The 21,132-nt window shown below is 38.4% G+C and overlaps 1 protein-coding gene across 1 annotated transcript in view; it reads left to right on the top strand.

Moving 5' to 3' along the window:
* The first annotated feature begins 1,482 nt into the window (after positions 1 to 1,482).
* The window catches only part of DAP (death associated protein), a 73,184-nt gene continuing 53,534 nt past the window's right edge, over positions 1,483 to 21,132 (top strand). The window contains exons 1-2 of the mRNA XM_072605428.1: positions 1,483 to 1,781; positions 15,193 to 15,289. Coding sequence (XP_072461529.1) covers positions 1,727 to 1,781; positions 15,193 to 15,289 — 152 coding nt within the window. The 5' untranslated portion in view covers positions 1,483 to 1,726. The remainder of the gene's footprint in view (positions 1,782 to 15,192; positions 15,290 to 21,132) is intronic.

The raw sequence follows: 21,132 nt of genomic DNA, 5'->3' as shown, positions 1-21,132 counted from the left end.
TAACTTGTATTTTTCTTATTAGTCACTTAAAAACCTTCTTTTCTTGCATTTCCTCTTTTTCAAAACTGCTACTTCATATCCCCTATAACCACTAGGAAAGGGCTCTTGAGTTTACATCTTTGCATCAATTCCCTGTATATCTAGGGCACCGAACCTTAGGGATAAAACTCAGGAGTCAACTGGCACACCAAATTGCACTGCAGCTATGTATGCATCCTACAGAGGCTGCACCTCTGCCATATTTCTTCTTCGATGCCCATGTTAGTGCCACGGTAATGAAGGTGAGTTCTCCAAGGCTTTATATACACAAAGCACAAGCCCTGTCACCATCCGGCACAAACCAAGAGGTGACAGATGGAAGAACCAGCCTGGCTACATTTTCACACTCCTTGCCCTTAGGTCGGTCTTCGGGATATGAATACATTTTGGCCACAGGAAACTCATTTAAGTCCCGCCAAGGTTATCAGATCTCTGGCAATCTGCTTGGTTAGGCTACCATTTAAAGGGGAACGAAGTCGTGAATACTTGAAATTAACTCACACTTGACACACCTCCTGAGTATTATAGGAAGTTCACAAGTTGGAAGAGCCAGAGATACAAAGTATTTTTATCCAGTGAAAGTGCCAAAGAGTACTCGTAAGGGTGCTAGTAGCTGTCCGCAGACAGCAGAGCTCTACGGAGGAGTCTTATTTGAAAAGGGCAGGGAAGACAGCAAGAGGGGAATCTGCTACGCTACCAAGGGTCAGGCTTCTCAGGGCCGGCCTCCGCAGGGGCAGCTTTACGTGTGCCCTAAGGAGAGCCCTTCCACAGGGACTCCAGCCCCCGGCCGGGGCTCCCGGACGCCCCCCAGGACTGTGCTGAGAGCTAAGGATACCAAGAGGCAGAAGACTGCCCCTGCCCTGACGTGGGGGGGGGGGGGGGGAAGGCAGGAGCGGCAACAGACTTGATCCCCCTTCTTCTGCAGGGCAGGGGCAGTACCCTTAGCTCTCAGCACAGTTCCGGGCACCCAGCAGGCGCTTAATAAATGTTAACTGACTTGGACTCTTTGCTCCTCACTGTTATGTTACGGTCCGGGTTATGGTTCAGAGACCCGGGCATTAGTTTGGAATGAACCCATTCCAGAACCTTTTCGAGGTCTAGGAGACGCTGGTAGGGCAGCGCCCTGGCACCACGCCCATCCCCCCAGCCCCCTTTCCAATTTTGGCTCCTCCCCCGGGCCTCCAGCTCCGTCTCCGCCCTCCCCCTCCTCCAGATGAATGTGAGCCCGCGAAGGAACCGCAGCTACGTGGCTCCGGAGCCAGCCGGGCATGCTCAGTCGCCTGAGTTCACCAGAGGTTGCAAAACTAAGAAAAGGGTTTTTAGCCTTTTCCCCGCGAGCCCAGCGCTTAGAACTCGGCCCCGCGGGCAGTCCTAGAACGCCGTGACGTCACCGCGCACGTCCAGGTCGGGGCAGCGGGTGGGCGGTCCGGGGGTGCCAGGGCCACCGACAAGCCACGTTGACAAGTGGGGAGGGCGCGCAGGGGGCGGGGCTCGAGTCCTCCGCCCCGCCCATCCCGGTGGCGGGGTGGGGGAGGGGAGGGGGCGTGCCTCCCTGCCCCGCCTGCGGCTGCTCCAGCTGTTGCAACGCGACGCCGCGCGGGGCTCTTTTAGCGGCGGGCGCGCGCAGCGGGTCGCCAGCTCCCAGCTCCCTTGAGCCGACAAAAAGGAGAGCAAGTCAGTGCCCACAATGTCTTCGCCTACTGAGGAGAAAGTAGAGACTAGAGCTGGACACCCTCCTGCGGGTATTGATTCATTCCCCCCCACCCCGTTCCCCTATCCCCCCCCTTCCCTCCTCGCTCCTCCGACCCCCGCCAAGCCCAGGGGAGTCCGGAGGAGGATGGAGGGTATCGCCCTGCGGGGCCACGGAGGCAGGCCCGGCGAGGCGCCCGCGCCGAGGCGCTGCCCACGTGCCCGCCCCGCGGTGATTCACACCCCAGGTTCTCCCGCCCCGCCGCCGGCTACGCGGGGAGGAAGAGGTGTGCGGGGCAGCCGGCCTGGGCCCTGTCCTGGCCGACGTCGCCCCCTGCCCGCTCAGTCCGGGAGGGCCCGCGAGGCGCCCCGGCCCGAGGCCTAGAGACCCTGGGCCTGGAGAGTCGGCGGAGGGGCGGGCCCTCCCGGTGACTGACAGGTCCCTAGTGAAGTTGTGCGTGCCGGTGGTGGCCTCGGCATTCACACCCCACACACCACTTAGGCCGTGCCCAGGGCTGTGGCTCCAGCGTCCGTCTGAACCCCCCAGGTCGGTGGAGGAGAGCTTCCTGGGCAGGCCATCGGTAGATCCGAGCCCCGGGGAGGAGCCTTCCGTGACAGGGCCTCCACCTGGGCTCGGCTAGCCTGCTTTTAAAACTGTTGCCTCCCCTTGTCATCCTGTGCTCAGTATTATGCATTTGAGAGTTTTGTTTCGAGAAGCTTCTCCCGACTGCCAAAGCGATCCATGGCAGAAAGGAAGGTGGGAAGTCCTGCTCTAAGTTCTGGTAGACTTGTTGCTCTTAAACGACCTTTTCAGTGGTGAATGCTTATCCGGAATCACCATGTGCCAGGCTTTGTGGGTTTGGGTTTTTTTTCTAGGGTTATAAAATTATTTGAACGTTAATTTTGGCCAGTGACCTGATTAAGATAAATCTGAGGCAACGGTGCCTTGCTAAACCATAAGAAAGTATTTCCAATCTTGCCTCTCTCAAAATGACATTTTACTCATAATTTCTCTGACCTTCCAAATTTCCCGTTGTTTTTCAACGAGGGCACTGCAAAGCAAAATCTTAAGTTCTGATTTAAGCGATGAAGGCGCTTTTTAAAATTATGAAGTATAAATCTAAATATAGATAATTTTAAGGTAGGTGAGAAGTAGAAGACAGATATTTCCCCCCCTACTTAGTTCTTTTCCCTTTTCGTGCGGAGTTGTTTTTGGTTTTTTTTGTTTTTGCCCTTTCAACATTGGCTTGACAGTCATTTCTATCATCTCTTTGCATTATACCTCTTGAGGTTTCAAGTACGAAGAAAGCGTTTTTGATTTAAGGCTTGGTTGTGGAAGAAGCAGACTAGACAGCAGGAACCATTGTCATTTAATGTTTCATCCTTAATGTCTTAATTGGCTGTGTTAACTGAATGTAAAAGAAACTTGGAACCACTTAGAATATTAAAGGACCATGGCCTGTCTATGTTCTCTGGCATATATTGTTCCTTTTTTTCCCCCTGAAGTGATTTCAGATAATAATCTTGATGGAATTATGTTTTCATCCCTTAATTGGTTGCCTGAAAAAATGCAGTTTTCTGTATTCATATGACTTCCTTTAAATATACCCCATTCCTGAATTTTTTGAATTGAAAAATTGAGTTGAAACTCAGGCATCCGTATGAGGAAAAAAAAAAAACAACTTGGCTATTGCTGGTGAGAAAATGTCTACCTTCTATTTTAAAGTATCTGTTTTAAGTGTCCTAAGAAAAACATTTAAATTTTAACAAGAAGTAGGCTTTGGGGACTTCTAGGATAAAATAATTTTTAGATGTGCCTCACAATATGCTTGTTTTGTAGACCTCCTTATTGAACCTTTAAGTGCAGAAAATAGTTAAGATCTAATGGGCAAGGTTCCTCGATTTTATAAAGTAGGAATCTCTTATAATGCTGGTGTTAGGTAGCAAGATTCCACTTACAGATTAGCTATGTTCTATCAGACTTTTACTATGTGTAATGGATATATTTCCTGGGACATAGTTTGACCCATGACACTGCCGAATCCATATAACAGAGTTTTATTAAAAAGGACTTGTGTTATAATGGAATTCTTTGTGGTTTAAGTTAGAAATATTGATCCCTAAAGAAAAACTTCAGAATGCTCTCATCTCTCTTTGTGAATTATAAAATAAACAGCCTTTGAGAACTGCAAAATGAACAGTGATTCATGATAAAATGAGAGAATAAATTGTTGAGAAGAGAGGCAGTGTTCTGCTGCAATATGTTTATTAACGTAGGAAACAAGAGACCTGGGTCTAGTCTTGACTTCCATTAAGTAGGTGTGTACCTATGTCAAGTCATTCCAGTTCTCTGAACTCTAGTTTCTTTGTCAATTAAATAAGGAATGTTGAGTTAAATAATCTGTATTGTCCCTTGTAATTCTTACATTTGTGGGAAAAGAAGGCTATGTATGAACCATAGAAATGAGGAAATGATCAATCCTGCAGCTCTATGGAGAATTAAGCTGTTATATATCTAATGGTGTATTCAAAACACACGCGCACACACACACACGCACCCCCAGTCCATCCAGTGTGGTCATAACATCATATAGACATAACTGGCCCCATGTACATTTAACTTTTAGCTTTCTACTTGACATTTCATAGAATCTAAAGGATGCTTTGGCATACTATATGATGCTGAATAATCATATTGATGAGCTGCTTGTTTGTTTCTTTCATCCACACATTAACAGTATCAAGCCAAGAATATGAGGAAGTAGTTTACTTTTCATTATCTTTCATGTCTTGTCATTCTTTATTTGGTGTAGAGCTTTACAGTTTCCAGAGTACTTTCATGTATTTTGTCATTTGTTTTTCACCAATTTATGGGTTTACTGGTTCTTATACAGCCTTCTTCATCCCTAATTGTTAGAAGAGAATACAGATGATTTAATTCAACATTCCTTATTTAATAGATAAGGTAACTAGTGTTCAGAAAATTGGACTAGCCATAGGTACATACCTAGTGTGTGTAAAATATGTATACATACACACACACACACACACACACACACATAATTTTTCCTGTCCTTGTTCACTAAGACTCAGAGAGGTTAACTTTTTAGAATCACACATTTAATAAGCATTAGAAATAAGACTGGGTTGCAAGTCTTTGGATTGTGGAAATATTTTCATCATTAGGCTATGATTGTATGGTATGTGAAAGAGGAAGGCAATTTGATACAGTGGAAAAAGGTCCATTCAGAGGACCTGGATTCAAATCCTCCTTCTGGTATCTGCTGCCTGTGTGAGCTTGGAAAAGTCAGCTGACCTGAGCTTCAGCTTCCTCATCTTTAAAATGAATAGTGGGGATTAGATCAAAGGTTCTTAATCTTTTTTGTCATAGACCCCTCTGGCATCTACAAGGGCCTATGGACCTTTTCTCAGAATGATGTCTTAAAAGGCATAAAATAGATTTAAGATTACAATGGAAATCAATTACATTCAAACATAATTAACAAAATTTTAAAGCAACAGCTTCATGGGCCCCAAATTAAAAAACTCTAGATTAGATGGTTTCTGAAATCTATTCTAGCTCTAGATCTGTGATGGTATAAGGCTAGAACTAATAGTTTACAAAAGTCAGTCAGCAAGCATTTATTAAATACATATTATATATATCATATCATATCATATCACATCACATCATACTATGTTATGTGCCATGCTCTGGAAACACAAGGAAAGCTTTAAATGGTTGGTCCCTACCCTCAGGGATCTCACATTCTAACAGGAGAGAAAACATGTAAATAGATATGTACAAGATCTCTGCAGAGAAAATGGAAATTAATTTCAAAAGGAAAGATACCAGTGGCTGGGGGGACTTGGAAAAACTTCTTGTAGAAGGTAGGATTTGAGCTGAGACTTGAAGGAAGCCAGTGAAAAGACATGCATATGAAGGTGGCATGTCATTTGCAAAGAGTAGCAAGGACAGTGTAGCTAGATCATAGATTACATGAAGGGGACTAAAGTATAAGACGATTGGAAAGGTTGGATCTAAGTTGTGAAGAACTTTAAATGCCAAACAAAGAAATTTATATTTGTTCCTGGAGGTTACAGTATCACTAGAGTTTATTGAATAGGAGGCTGACATGAACAGATTTATGTTTTAGAAAATCACTTTGGCATCTGAGTAGAGGATAGATTAAAGTAGAAAGAGATTTGAAGCAGGAAGATCAATTAGAAGGCTATTTCATTAGTCCAAGAAGTAGGTGATGAGGATCCTAATGAAACTGGTGGCTGTGGAGAGAAAAAAGGGACATATACAAGAGATATTTATAAAGGCAGAAACAGGATTAAGCATAAACTTGGAGATATGAGGTATATGAGAATGAGAAATTGAGGATGACAACAAGAATATGAGCCTAGGAAGGTAGTAGTATCCTTAACAATATTAGGGAACTTCAAAAGAAGGGGACGGGGTTTGGGGGAAAAGCTAATGAGTTGTTTTAGACAAGTTGAGTGTGAGATGTCTGTGTTGTCTAAAAGGCAGCGTGTTACATAAGGGACAAGAATGCAAGAGAGAGAATGGATGTGTATGTGTGTGTCTCCACACCAAACAGCATTTTATGTTTGCTTTTGGAGGCACTAAGGAGCCCCTGAAGTTTGTTGAGTAGGGTTGTGACATATATAATAGAATTTACATATATTCAGTGTTAATCTTGTCCCTGGTCCATAACCCATCTTCTAGGAATCATAGCAGTAAAAAACCACCAGAGTAGAAAAAACATTTAGAAGTCATCTAGTCAGTCCCCCTGTTGTCAAGCCAAATTTTGCCTAACTGCTAATTTTCCTTTAAAGATGTCCTAAGAAGGCCCCCAAAATCTCATAGCCACGTATTCAAATATTTCATAATTCCTACTGTTAAGAATGTAGTACAGAAAACAGAACATAAGCTCCTTGAAGGCTATTGTGACTTGAGCATAGTAGGTATTTAGTGAATGCTTGTTGGATTAGAAAATATTTCAACTCCTCTGATTAAAATCTCTTTTGCTATCCTTGACTCAAGACAAATGGCCCTATGTAAAAATGTTCTCCAAGTCTCAAAAATTGTTAAATCCCTCTACCTTAATGGTACCTTCCAGTGAAGTTCTTTTTTTTAACTTTTATACATTACACTGACTATTTTTTTAATCCCATAACATCTGGTTCCTTAGCAAAGTATTAAATACTTTACTCCTTAGTGATTCTTAAAATTATATGTACTAGAATTTATATATATTGAGTGTTAATCCTGATTGAATAACTAAAATTATACTTAATTTTCTCCAATGTAGTTGCTGCTGTACTTCAAAACAGATCAGGGCCCACCAGAACATATCTTAAGGGAGGGGCTCTTAACCTGGGTTCTGTGAATTTGTTTTTAAAATATTTTGATAACTGTATATAATAATTGGATCCTTTGTAATTATATGTATTTTATTTTATGCATTTAAAAGCATTATTTTGAAAAAGGGTCCATCACCTTCGTGGGTCTGCTAAATAGAGCCATGATACAAAAAAAAAGCTTATGTCCTTAATTAATCATCCTCAGTTTTTTGAATTAGATTTATTTTAGCAACTTTTTCTTCAAATAAGAGAAGTTAAAAAAAAGTTGCCTCATTTTTTTTTCCAATTATACAAAAGGTTTTGTTGGAAGAGTATTTGACTTATACAGTAGTGGCATGAGGCAATTTTAGGTGTTAAAAATATAAATATTTTGTCACTTTTATGCGGGAATAGCCAAATAGAAGTTTATAAATGTCCAGCCTGGGAAATCTGGTGGTTTGTTTTTCGTCCCAGTTCCCACTGTGTAAAATGAAATATTTGTGAAAGCATTTTCAAACCTTAAAACACTATATAAATGTTAACTATATTATTAATAGTTTATTATTGTAGGACTACAGAAATGTGGCCTCTTACTATTATTTCCAAGTATTAATAGCTCACACTTATATAGTGCTTTTAAGTTTGCTTCACATATGTTATCTCATTAGTTCCTTACAACAGTTCTGTGAAGTAGATATAATTATTATTATCATCACCATTTTATAGCTTAGGAAGTTGAAATAGGGAGAGGTTAAGTAGCTTGCCTAAAGACATCCAGTTAGTATAGTGGCTGAAGAAGGATTTAAACTCTGATCTTCCTGACTCTAAGTTTAGCATTGTATCCACTGTGCCACCTGGTGTACCCTATCAAGGCCATGGTACACTCCTTCCCTGTGCTTAATACTGAGAAAGGATTGTACATAGTTGGATGTAATCAGCTATTTGAAGTCAAGTTTTGTCTCTGTTGTAATCCCCTTGGGATTTATGTCAAAAACTTAGCATTTGTGGATATCATTTGATTACAAATGGTGAGATTTTTACTTTCAGAAAACCAAAAGGATGCATGAGTCTAGCTAGCCCTTTTCCTACCCTCCTTATCAGTTAATTTATGTGTTATTTTCTCTTAATCTAATGGTTTGGGAAAACTGGATCACTTCTCAAGATAATATTTTTTTTTAAATCATATCTAGAAGTTGGGCAGAAATCAGGTAAATGCATTTTCATATATAATTATGTGTATTGTACACATTGTGTGTTGTATTTGACCAAAATCAAGTATCTATTCATCAGGCAGGCAGAGAACCCATTTTTAGACTGTGTATTGCACTGATAGGCCCTTCATAATGGATATGCTTTTTTCTAGGTCTTTTCACCCATGACCTCTTTCATGGAATACCTAGTTTTTATTTCACTAAAGCATAGAATCATAGTTTTAGGGCTGGAAGAGATCTTAGACATCATCTACTGTTTTTATAGATGAGGAAACTGTGGCCCAGAGAGGTCAGATAACTTACCCAACTTTACACAGGTAGCAGGAGACAGAGCTGAGACTCCAAATCAATTGCTGTTTTCATTCCACCATGTTTTCCAAATCTGTGAACTCATCCTAATTTATATTAATTATTGGCTGAAACTCAGTTGATTTGGTAGTTCAGCAATTACTAACATTTGAGAGAGAGGATAAAGAAAAGCTTAGCAAAATGAGCAGTATGTTGTGCTAAGAATCTTGTTCACACTCATTTCTGCTTATGAATAACTGAGAGTTACTGGGCCCAAGTGTTTTAACCTCTTGGCACCCCAGCAGTCCCTAACAGAGAAATAGCAGCACTTGCCAAGCCTTTCTTTCTAAGAGGTGAGATTAATGAGGCAGTTAGTAAAGCATTTTGAAATGCTTTGGAGAAAGGTGCTGTGTAAATACAAAGTATTGTTATTTATGAATGATGGATGATGCTTCATAATGTGCTAGCAAATGTGCTGCAGTTTGCAGTCCTTTGCCAAAATAATCAAGTCTTAATGATTTGAGACCTCACTACTGCTCTCTACTACTAAATATTTGCAGAGAAATGGGGTGAGACTGCTTGTTTTATGAGAATTATTGCACATACAGATTAGCAAAGTGAGAATTAGTGAGGTTCTGTTTCATCTAACAGCAGTAATGGTGTTCTACTGTGGAAAGGAGGACATAATTATGAGCTGTACTATTACTCATTCCTGCCAGTCTTTGTATGCTTGTGTCAGTGATGTGGATAGAATCTCATTGTTAAATACATTTGATTGGCCCAGTTCCCCTCCATTTCCCTTTGGAGCCAGAGCCATATGTTGCTAAACTTACTCTAAATCTAATTTATTACAAGGTGGAGTGTTACTGATTTTGATTCTTTTTTTTAATGTATTTTGAACCTTGGTTGGAGTTAGGAAAATTGAGGGGTAGAGAGAAGAATGTTATAGTTATGAAAGTAAAAATTGGGGGAAATGCACACTGTATTTTCCAGCAAAATTCTAACAGTTTAATAATAGTAAAGTATTCTGATGCTTATTAATTATTAATTAGATACTTGATAAATTTCAGAAAGGAAAAATTTTATCTCTGGTTAAATTTCTATGGAAAATAAGCAAGAGTCCATGATAACTTCAGAATGAGTTACCCTTTCATCAACCTGTCTATGACAAGGAAAATGAACCCAGGTTTCAAAAGCTTCAGAGGTAAGATTAAAACTCAGGTCTTCTTAACTCCAAGGCCAGCATTCTGTATTATGCTAGTATCAGTTAAGTTTACTTAGTTGAAATAGAAGTTAAAACATTAATTTTATCTTTGTTATCCAAAAAACCCTCACATCCCCTAATGGGGAAAAAAACGTATTAATCCTAATAAATTCATCACCTTAAAATATGATCTCTTTGGGAAAAAAAAGTGGATATTCACAAACTAATTATACAGTATGACCATATTTAAAATAAGTTATTATTGTAGAAGTTTTTTTAAACATTTCTTTTAATTCAAATAATGCTTTCTTTTTCATACCATTATTCTCTTTTTACTTCACAACTTTGATAGGATTATAAGAGCATTCAGTCCAAACCCAACTACCCCAATTCTATAAACGAAGGAACTAAGACTTTGAGAAGGTCGGTTAATTTACCTATGTTAATACAGCTAGTTAAGTGTCACAGGTAGAATCTGAACCAGAGTCCTTCTGACTCTAAGACCAGTAGAGTACCCACTGTGTCTGGCTATCCTTCTTATGTTATCTTTCCAATTTTATATTATCACCTAAAGTAAAACTAGAAGTTGAACGTAGGTTTTTTATATAAGCTAGATTTGGGTGAAATGTATATGTAAAAGTGCTTTGCAAATATAAATGTGCTATGTAAATGTTACTTATTCTCCTTTTCTTTCTTGACTGTTTTCCTATCTTTCTATTTGTCTATTTCTTGACATTTTTTCTTTAAAATAATTTTCTTTCTGACCTACAGGATTATTTTCTGAATCCTTTCTAAGAACTTCTCATACATCAGAGTGTGAAGGGCACCAGCACTTAGAAGGATCAGGGAAGACTTCATGCAAAAGATGTTGTTGAGCTGTTTCTTAAAGAGAGGGATTCTCCGAGGCAGCTAGAAAGGAGAAAGTATTTCTTGGGCACAGAGGACAGCCAATGCAAAAACAGCAACAACACCAAAACACAAAATGTGCCTTAGAATTTGAGGAAAAGAAAGGTCAGGTTGATTTGGATTGTAGAGGATGGGAATGGGAGGCCAGAGATAAGTTAGGGCTGGCTTGTATAGAACTTTACAAGTGAAACAGAGTCGTAATATTAGCAATAGGAAGCCACTGGAGTTTGTTATGCCCCACTTATACCCATATTTTGGAGTGTAGTGGATGATAAATGCTTTGTGTTGACTCAGTTTGCCATTTCTTCTTTGCTTACACTTCTCTAGTACAGCAGAAGGCCTTTTAGTTGCAATACTGTCCTTTAACTTAGGGAATATCTACACTAAACAGTCTACTCTTAAGCAGTTGTTTTCATAAATCTGAGATGTTGGTGTCTTTCTAGCAGAAGTGAGGAGTAGGGAAGGTTTTATGTAGGGAGGTTAAGTATACAGAGTATCAGATCTCGTCTGCCAAGCTTTGGTACCTATTTTGTTTGAAATTCTGTGAGCTCTCCAAGTTCTAGGAACCAATCATGAGATACTTTATGTTCAGATGTAAACCACAAAGTCGAGTTATGTGTTGCTTTTATTGTTATTTCTACTATTTCTTTCATCAGGGAATAGTCAGTCTTAGATTTATTTGCCAGTTTATTTTTATCTTCACTTTAAAAGACTCTGTGACAGGTTAATTCTGAATTTTGGGGAGGGGAAGGATGGGGAGAGTAAGGGGAGTAGGAAATGGTGTTCAGTGCATGCATCTCCCCAGAACTCTGCTTGTAATCTTGAAAATTATAAGTAGCTAATGGGACTGGAAGTACCTTTAAAGAGCATATGCCAGGAAAAAAAATGGAAAAGGATATTAAATAGAAATTCTGGGAGAAAAAAAAAACCTTGTTCTTATAAAGGAATTTTTCTTATGCACACCACTCATTTTTCAAAGAACAGCAGCTGAGAATTGGTTTTCTGAGATTATTAATTTTTTTAAAAAGTAGGCTTCCATTATATGAGGTTGTCCTATACAACATTTTTTCATAATAATATAATTAATATGTAATAACCAACACCTCACTGTAACAGCTGTTTATTCTCAGAGATGCAAATCCCTTCCACACTGTGACTGGTGGAAAGAAGCCTTCAGGAAAGCCTTTAATGCTTAACCCAGTCAGAAAATAGTTGCTGTGTCAGCCTAGTAAGACATCATTGAATCACAAGGGGCAGCATAAGAATGGAACAACTAATAACTACTGTTTCCCCTCTACCTTTATCCTCCCCCTCTATATTTCTGAGTGCCTGCCTGTTAGTGAATTCTCCTTGTGGAGAGGCTGCCAGTCCCATTGGGGAAAGGTATAACAGAATTGTATAGCAACTTACAGGTTTGAAGAGCCTCATCCAGCTATCTCCAACCCATCTTCTTTAAAACCCTTTAGATATTCCCTAAACAGAGCTGGTCTGCCTTGCCTTATCTATTATGTAAGAAACTTAAGCTTTTGAGGTGGGGAAGTTGTGAGGACAGGGGAGTTGATTTTACTTTACAAAGTCTATATAGTCTCATTTCTGTGTAAAAACCTAGTTTAAGCTCACAGAGTCTAAATCAGAATTGTTAAACACTGGACCAGCCAGCCAACACTCCTGAGTAAGGTCCAAACCAGAACAGAATGTAATTGAGAAATATTTTAGAAAATAAATAAAAATACAATAGAACATAGATAAGGTTAACATGTTGTTCTGTCAGTATATCCAGCCTTCAAGGAGCCTTATGTATGTTTTAGTGCCCCTGACTCCCTTTCTGTACCTAAATGTTGATCACTTAAAGATGTATCTTATAGCTATACAGTGTTTCCTAACAGCTGCCCTGTATTATTTCCCCTAATGCCCCATTTTCCCAGAACCAATTAATAATAACATTAGTCAGGATATTCCTGTATTTGTTATTGTTGATATTGTTCCTCGTATATTTTCACAAATATATTTCAGAGGAAGCCTACTGAATTAGGAATGCCTTTTGTACTTCATTATAAAAGTACCACTGGCTATCCATTATAACTGTACAGTTAAAATCATAAAATTGTTTTAGAAAAAATAAGCTACCGTAATTTGGGGGCAGTATCTTAAGTAAAATGTAATTTGTCTCACCTTCAGGTCTTCATTGGTCTTGTTGCCACTCTTTATATCTGCATTAATCAAGTTTAACGTGAAGCATTAATGTTAATTGTCTGTAAATTTAATTCATTGAGCTAGTAATGCTGGACAGCTTTGGTAGGTCTCTCCAAATAAACAGTAGTTTAGAGTTGTACAGTGAGAGATGAAGAATGTTCTTTTTTGCTTTAGATGATGTTACTAGTCAACAGAGTTTAAATATTTTTACCCTTTTGCACTGGGGGTTTGGAGCCAGCCATTGCATACTTGGAAACCCCTTATATTTGTTGTTACTAGATTTCAGATTCCATTTTATAATGGGGAACTCATGTATTTCAAAGAGAAATTGTGAAATGAAACATCTTTACAGTTTTACCTGTTGCCAAAATCTTTACAGTCATATCCATGAACATTTACTAAACACATGGTACATGCAAGGCACCATTAGATTGTATACATTTGGCACAAACCCTACTTTCAAGGAGCTTACAATCTACTACCAAAATAGTCTTCCCAGAAGGAAAGGAAATATGGAAATATATGGCATGAAAAGTAATATTCTCACACTGAATCATGTGGAGTATTCTTTTAATATTTTAGAGAATTCCATTTCCTTACTAATGAAAATTGCCCTTTATAGTCGGGCTACAACCTGCCTTTCCAAGCTTCATCTTATGCTTCTCCCTTTTGTATATTCTTTTAAAGACAGTATTCTCTATCACTTTTTTGTCAATCTTAATGTGTTATATAAATGCTAGCTATATCATTTATCAAGGCCAGCTAGGTGGGGCAGTCCACAGAGCCCTGGGCCTGGAGTCAAGAAGACTCATCTTCCTGAATTAAAATCCAGCCTCAGACAGTTACTGTCTATGTGATGACTATGTGCAAATTACTTAACCTTGTTTGTCTCAGTTTCCTCATCCGTAAAGTGAACTGGAAAAGGAAATGGCAAACTACTCCATTATTATCCTTGCTAAGAAAATCCCAAATGGGGTTTCAAAGAGTTGGACACAACTGAAATGACTAAATAGCAACAAAAATGGGATTTGACATTCTGAAAACATTCAGCCAAGGTGTATCCTCCTCCATGAAGCCTTCTCTGATCCCTCTGGTTGTACATTCAACCTCCTCAAGTTATCTTGTTTTTTTCCTGTGTACATATAGAAAGCAAAAAATCCTAGAGGGCATGGAATTCATATAGATACTTGATGTTTATTGAATTTAATAAAATTGAATTGTTCATACATTAGAAAGCTTGCTGTATAGTCAGTTAGGCAATATGTTCACACATGAAACGACCGTCAAGTTGAAGGGGCAGTGGGGGAGGGGTTGGAGTGGACAGAATAATAATATAGTGCAATATGAGCCAAGGAGACCTCTTGGTAAGGTATCCTATAAAATTTCCTGAGGTAGGAGAGTTAAGACTCTTTTCTTACAGATGTTAATGGACAAGTTTTAGGGAAAGAATGACCATATTAGGTAATTATGTCATTTAGTCAATAAACATTTATTAAGTGCTTTTTACATTCCTGACATTGTACTAAGCCCAGGAGATTCAAAGAAAGACAATTCTTTCAAAAATCTCACATTCTAATGGGAGAGACAACTTGTAAATAACTCGGTACATTTAAGATACATAAAAAAAATATATGAAAGAATCTCAGAGGGGCAGGTACTGTGAGAGAAATTAATGTTTTATACAGTAGGTAATTAAGAACCATAATAAGCCCTTGATTGTTTAAAGAGTATGATGATAGTAGTGAAATTCTTGCCTACAATAACTATCCTATGTTCTTGCTCTTTCCAAATCTTGACCATCCAGTAAGCATATGGTACATTATGAGAATTACTCCAGCAAGTCACAAATCCTCTCTCAGTTTCCTTATCTGTCAAATAGGGATATTAATACGTGTACCTTATCTCATAGGGTTGTTGGGAAGAATACAGTTTTAAAATGTAAAGTGGTATAGAAAAGTGAGCTGTGGGATATAGGAAGTACAAAATTGAAAGGAGTGATTACTTTCCCTGAGCAGTTTACAATATTCTTTCTGTTGATACTAAAAATGTTTGGTAAGAGAAGACCTTGGAAAAGAATCCAGGTGAATTAAAGTGAAATGGAACAAAATGGACTAAGTGAAGGAAATGGTGATTGAATTCACTTTCATCTCCTGCTTCCTTCTAGCTTTCTATAGTTAATGATTGTCACTGTTATTTAATCCATCCTACATGTAGCCATTGTTCATCAGGAAATTTTCTTTCATCCTCGGACATTCCTCAGTTTTATCCCTCTCCCACATTAATTAGAGTTTTTCTCTCTTTTTATTTAAGTAAAAGCTGGTGGAATGAGAATTGTGCAGAAACACCCTCATAGTGGAGATGCCAAAGAAGAGAAAGATAAGGATGATCAAGAATGGGAAAGCACCAGGTGAGAATTTTTATGACTAGTAAGCATTTCATGAATAGCTTCTATCTGGTTAAATATTAATACCTGTTCTCTTTCTTAAACCCAGCACCATAGATGACACTGGCTATTTATATAGAGGAGGGACTTTATACAGTGTGTTTTTTCTTTCCTAATCAATCATGTGCGAAATTTTTGTTCCAGTGATTCAAAAGAGAAATAGAAGATATTCTCAATTATTCTTAATAGATATCAATTTTCTTTTCACCCAACTTAGTCCCCAGAGCTTTCATTTCAACATGTCATGCTAATCTTACCTCTCTGAGAGCTATTACAGTTTTAATCTCCACAATACTTGAGCCAGAGAAGAAAAGGTTAAGGGGCTTCAAAAAAAATACAATGGTTCCTAAGTGATTCCAGTGGCTATGAAAACTGTCATTGCTAGCAACTCACGTGTATTATCCAGTTTACTTATTTTTTTACAGAAAGCACAATTGAAAGGGAAGGAACTTAGGAGTTGCCTATTAAATTTGGAAGCATGACAGGGCTGCATATTTTTCTTAGTTTTAAACTGTAAGATTAGTAATGTGAAAGTATTGTGAAGTCTTGTTTTGTAGGAGAACATCTGTTTCACAAGAGTACTGTAGCAGATATCCAGTTTCACAAAATTGTGCTTCGAATATGAAGCCAATGTCCACTCTACTAAAATTTTCCTTAATGAGATAAACTCCAACCAGAATTGGAAACACTGAGTCTTCATAAAGACTCTTCTGTGATTAGTTACAATGAAATATTTTGCCAGCAAAAGATCTTAGAATGTTACTAAACCAACTGCATTTTGGTGTCATTTTAAGTAGGATAAGTTAGTTACATGTGCCCTTTTTTAGTCTAATAGAGTTTGTGGGACTGAGAGGTGATAATTTATTGGCATGCTTAAAAAAAAGCAGCAACCCACTTATTTTCTTCCTATTGACTTTTTTATGAGAAATACAAGATTTATATAAGGTGAGCAATTTAAATAAATAATCCAGTGGATGAAAGATTGCTAGGGGAGAATGGAACACCCCTGCTTTCTAGATTTTAGTATCTTAATCATCTTGGAGATTTGGTCTCTCCAGAGTGAAGTGCCTTGGAACAATCTACTAACAAGACTAGATTAGGTTGTTTTTGTCTCTTGCAGCCAGGTCTTTATCTTTTATAACAGCATCTGTCTACTGGTTGAGTCAGGTTGAGTTGAGTCAGGCCCTTATTTCAGTGAATCTGTTATCCCATTAATGTGGCTACTCATGCCAGTGATTTATATCACAGCCCATCCATGTCCTCTTATTCTTTATGACTTTTGTCTTTGTCTTCCCTTAAATCCTTCACAGAAAGGTGCACCAGTGTTCTGGGAGTCTTTTTAGATCTCTTAACAATATGAGCAGAGTCAGACTATCTAGGAACCGTTGATCAGGGCCTTATTCTGCTTAAGACAAACAGCTTGTAGAGAGTATGCTTATAAACCATACGATCTTAAACAGCAGAATAAGATTTCAGGACAAGTGGCTTTGGGGAACAGGGGGATGAATCACTCAACCCCTTTTATCATTTGTTTTGGCCCAGGTTTTGTGTTGGGATAGCTTAAAATCCACCCCATGCCCTACTCCCTTTTTTTCATCTCTTACTGATTCCACCAGGCATTGTACAGATTCATCATTACAGACTTTATTCATGCTTCTTAAGTCTCAAATCCCACTTACTGCATTCTAACCTTTTTGAGTTTTTTAGTAGAATGTCTTCCCTCTTTGAAGATAAAAGCCATCTATGGTGACCTCACTCATTGACCCTTATTCTCCATCTGAGATATCTCTGTAATCTTTACTCATTCTTTCCTTCTAGTTAAATCTTCAAAACTATTTCTGCTTGTTTTCTCTAGAACTTTGCTCCTATCATACCCTAGTTTGGGTTTTCTTTTCTTTTAAAAAGAATCATCTTTAATCTCTCTGTATCCTTTGGCTCTTTTTCTGTAAGTGAAATAACTTACAAAAACCTTTAACCTTGCTACCCTAAACAACCATCTAATTTCTTTTCTTCCTTTTATTGCTAAATTTATCCCCACCAAAAGCTGTCTTCATTTTCTCTTCCTCACCATTAACTCAGACATTAATCACCTATTTTTTTAACTTCTATCACAAAGACCACTGTATCTGTTTTTTTTCTCCAAGATCTCCAGTTATCTAAACTCCAAGTCTACTTTTTAATAATAATTTTTATAAATCATTCTTTGTCTTCTTTCTTCTTGTCCTTATAGAATTCAGTCCTGTTGATCTTATTAAGTAGAATGATGATGATTTCTTTGTCATGGAACCCCTAGACAGCGTGGTGAAGCCTATGGACTTCGTCTTAGAAGAATGTTTTTAAGTGCAAAGGATTACAAAGGATATGAATTGTATTGAAATTTTATTGTTATTTAGTTGTTTTCACTCAGGTCCAACTCTTCATGACCCCATTTGGGGTTGTCTTGGGAAAGATGCTAGAGTGGTTTGCCATTTCCTTCTCCAATTTTTTTTATAGAGGAGGAAACTGAAAACAGGGTTCAGTGGCTTACTCAGGGTCCTTCAGCTAGTAAGTGTCTGAGGCTGAACATGAACCTTCCTGATTCCAAGCTCAGTGTTCTATCCACTTCACTACCTAGCTACTGAGGTTATACTGAAATACAATTATCAAAATTTTTTTAAAACAATTTCATGGATCCCAGGGTAAGAAACCTCTAAGCAAATAAATTATTTTAAACTCATAATCAAAGAATCCTTTCCCTCCCCATATATAATGTCTTCTCAAAAAGGCATGAAGCCAACCTCCCTCTCCATAACCATAATTTGGATGGCTTTTGGTTTTCTTAGTAGCAACACATCATGGTGCTGTACTTAAATGCCAGTCCTGTAAATCCAATATTCTTTCAACTGCAGAGGGGCTTTAAATGTTAATTTGGAGTAGAAAATTCAGGTCTGTACTCTACAGCTCCATGCAGTGTTTAGGCCGTGTCTGTATCGTCACCCCCTACCAGTCCCAGAGGTCTCACCTATAATTCCACTGTGGAGCAGTTCCTTACCAACCAATGGCCAAGAGGAAGTAGTGCTTTGAGGGTGAGCCTTTTAGGCTGACTCTGCCAGGCTTAGTAAAGCCAACTGTTGGGTATTCTGTTTGCCTTTGTTCCAGAGACTCCACCTAAACTGTGAGGAATGCATCTCTATCGCCAGGCACTCTATTTGTCAGAGCTCTCCTGACTTCAGAAATGGTGACAAATATCCACCCTTGCCCAGTTTTTTCAAAGGGAAAATGAACCACAAAATGACTATAATTAATAAGAAGACAAAGAGTTAATGAATTTTAGAAGTGGGAATTTAAGAAATCTCAAAGTACTAGTCGGTTACTTTGGACCAACCTTTCACCCTAAAGTCATCCCTCTTCTTCCCTGCTGGTTAGAAACACTTGTCATACATATCAGAGATCTTTGTGAAGTGGATGTAACAAATGGTGATAAGAAAATAACTTTTCCCTATCATGTGTTAGAGACATCTCAAAAACCATAGGTCATAAAAAAAGAACTGACTGTGTACTACTTCTTCCCCAACTTTAGTCTTTCCAGGTTTTTCTGAAGTCCACCTGTTCATCATTTCTTATAGCATAATAGTGTTCCATTACATTCATATACCCCAACTTGTTCAGCCATTACCCAATTGATGGGCATCCCCTCAATTTCCAGTTCTTGGCCACCACTAAAAGAGCAACTATAAATATTTTTGTATATGTGAGTGCTTTCCCCATTTTTATACTCTCTTTGGGATATAGCCCTCGAAGTGGTATTGCTGGGTGAAAGTGTATGTACTTTTTTTATAGCCATTTGGGCATAGTTCCAAATTGCTCTCCAGAATGGTTAGATCAGCTCACAGCTCTACCAACAATGAATTAGTGTTCCAACTCTTCCACATCTTCTCCAACATGTATCATTTTCCTGTTTTGTCATGTTAGCCAATCTGATAAGTGTGATGTGGTACCCCACAGTTGTTTTGATTTACATCTCTCTAATCAATAGTGATTTAGAGCATTTTTTCATATGACTATAGTTGGCTTTAATTTCTTCCTCTGAAAACTGCCTGTTCATATACTTTGACCATTTATCAATTGGGAAATGACTTGTATTCTTGTAAATTTGACTCAGTTCTCTATATATTTTAGAAATGAGGCCTTTATCACAGATACTAGTTGTAAAAATCCTTTCCCAGTTTTCTGCATTCCTCCTAATCTTGGTTGCATTGGCTTTGTTTGTGCAGAAACTTTTCAATTTAATGTAATAGAAGTTATCCATTTTGCATTTCATAATGTTCTCTGTCTCTTGTTTGGTCATAAATTCCACCATTCTCCATAAATCTGACAGATAAACTATTCCTTACTCCCTTAATTTGTTTTTAGTATCGGCCTTTATACCTGGATCTTCCCTAACTTTAGTCGAGGGTAATATTAAGTTTGCATCTGAAAGTACTATGAAAATGTAGGAATCTACTGCCTTAAACATTGGTGGTGCTATTTTTGCATGTATGTTTTCATTCTTTAAACTCAGAAAGCCACATAAAAGTCATCCTCATGAGAAAACAGAGCAATTCTTTTTGCATTTCTTTGTAGGTTTGTTTGGTTTTTTCCTCTAAAAAAATCAAAACAAGTGTCTGTAGTTTCGATTTTGATTGGCAATTGCAACCATTTACAGCTGCCCGGTTCTGCAGCGCACTTATGAAGATGAACAGCTTTAATTACCACTGGGATTATGAATTCTAGAGAGTAGAATCAATCATTTTCTAAACCTTTTGTTATCAGAGAAACTGTGTCATGGGTGGGCTTTCTGTTTAAATTTTATTTTAAAAACTACTTAAATTAAGGGCACACAATCCTAGGATTCATACAATGCAAAGTTGACTGATGTTTAGAGTTAAAAGTTTAAAGGCACCATCAACATCTGACTTTTTTCTCATAGCAGAGTAAAGTGTTGCTAGACTTGTAACTCAGCAGTAGCAGCAGTGTGTTCTATTATTGGATACACTTCATGGTAATGTGAACTAGAAGCCTGAAAAACTGAAGCGACATTTAGATGGAAGTTGGTACATAAACAGTGATTTTAGCAGTGCTCTTGGTTACAGTTTATTCTGAAAACAAAACAAAATAAAACCAAGTACTAGTTTTAACACAACTATGACAGTAAGTACTGACAAATTAGCTTGGTCTTAGGCTGTATTCCCAGAAATTTTACCCTGCAGCTATAGATTTGTGTTATTATCCATTTCATTAAACCATGCTGTGGAACATTCTTAGCAGCACCATCAGGTTATAGCCATCATCTTGTCTACCAGGGAACATGTTTATAGGCACTGAATTGGGAGGCATTAGCCTTTTTAAAAAATATTTTATTTTTTCCAAGTACGTATAAAGATAATTTTTTAACATTCATTTTTTATAAAATTTTGTATTCCAAAGTTCCAAATTTCCTCTCTCCATCTCTATCCTTCCTGCTCCCTAAGACAGGTAAGCAGTTTTATATAGATTATATATGTGCAATCATGAGCCGTTAGTCTTTTAAAAGGGATGTGTCCTTTGCATTTAGTAGCTTGGAGATGAGCTGTTAATTCCCCAGGGATTCTTCCTGCTGGTATTCAGGAGAAAGTGGTGGTGTCAGCTTGCCCAAATGCAAAAGCTGCTGAGCTTGGAGACCCCTGCATTTGGTGGTTCTTTGGCAGATGTGCTATGGTCTGAATTTAGATGCTGGGTGAACTTTAGAGAGCTTCCTTCCAGTGCTTCAGTTTCCTCCCTTTGTAAAGGGACATAATTCTTGCCATCTG

This window comes from Notamacropus eugenii, chromosome 4 (genome assembly GCF_028372415.1).
Source record: "Notamacropus eugenii isolate mMacEug1 chromosome 4, mMacEug1.pri_v2, whole genome shotgun sequence".
Lineage (NCBI taxonomy): Eukaryota > Metazoa > Chordata > Mammalia > Diprotodontia > Macropodidae > Notamacropus > Notamacropus eugenii.
Note: the sequence above shows the minus strand (reverse complement) of the source record. Positions and strands in the feature narration are given on the sequence as shown.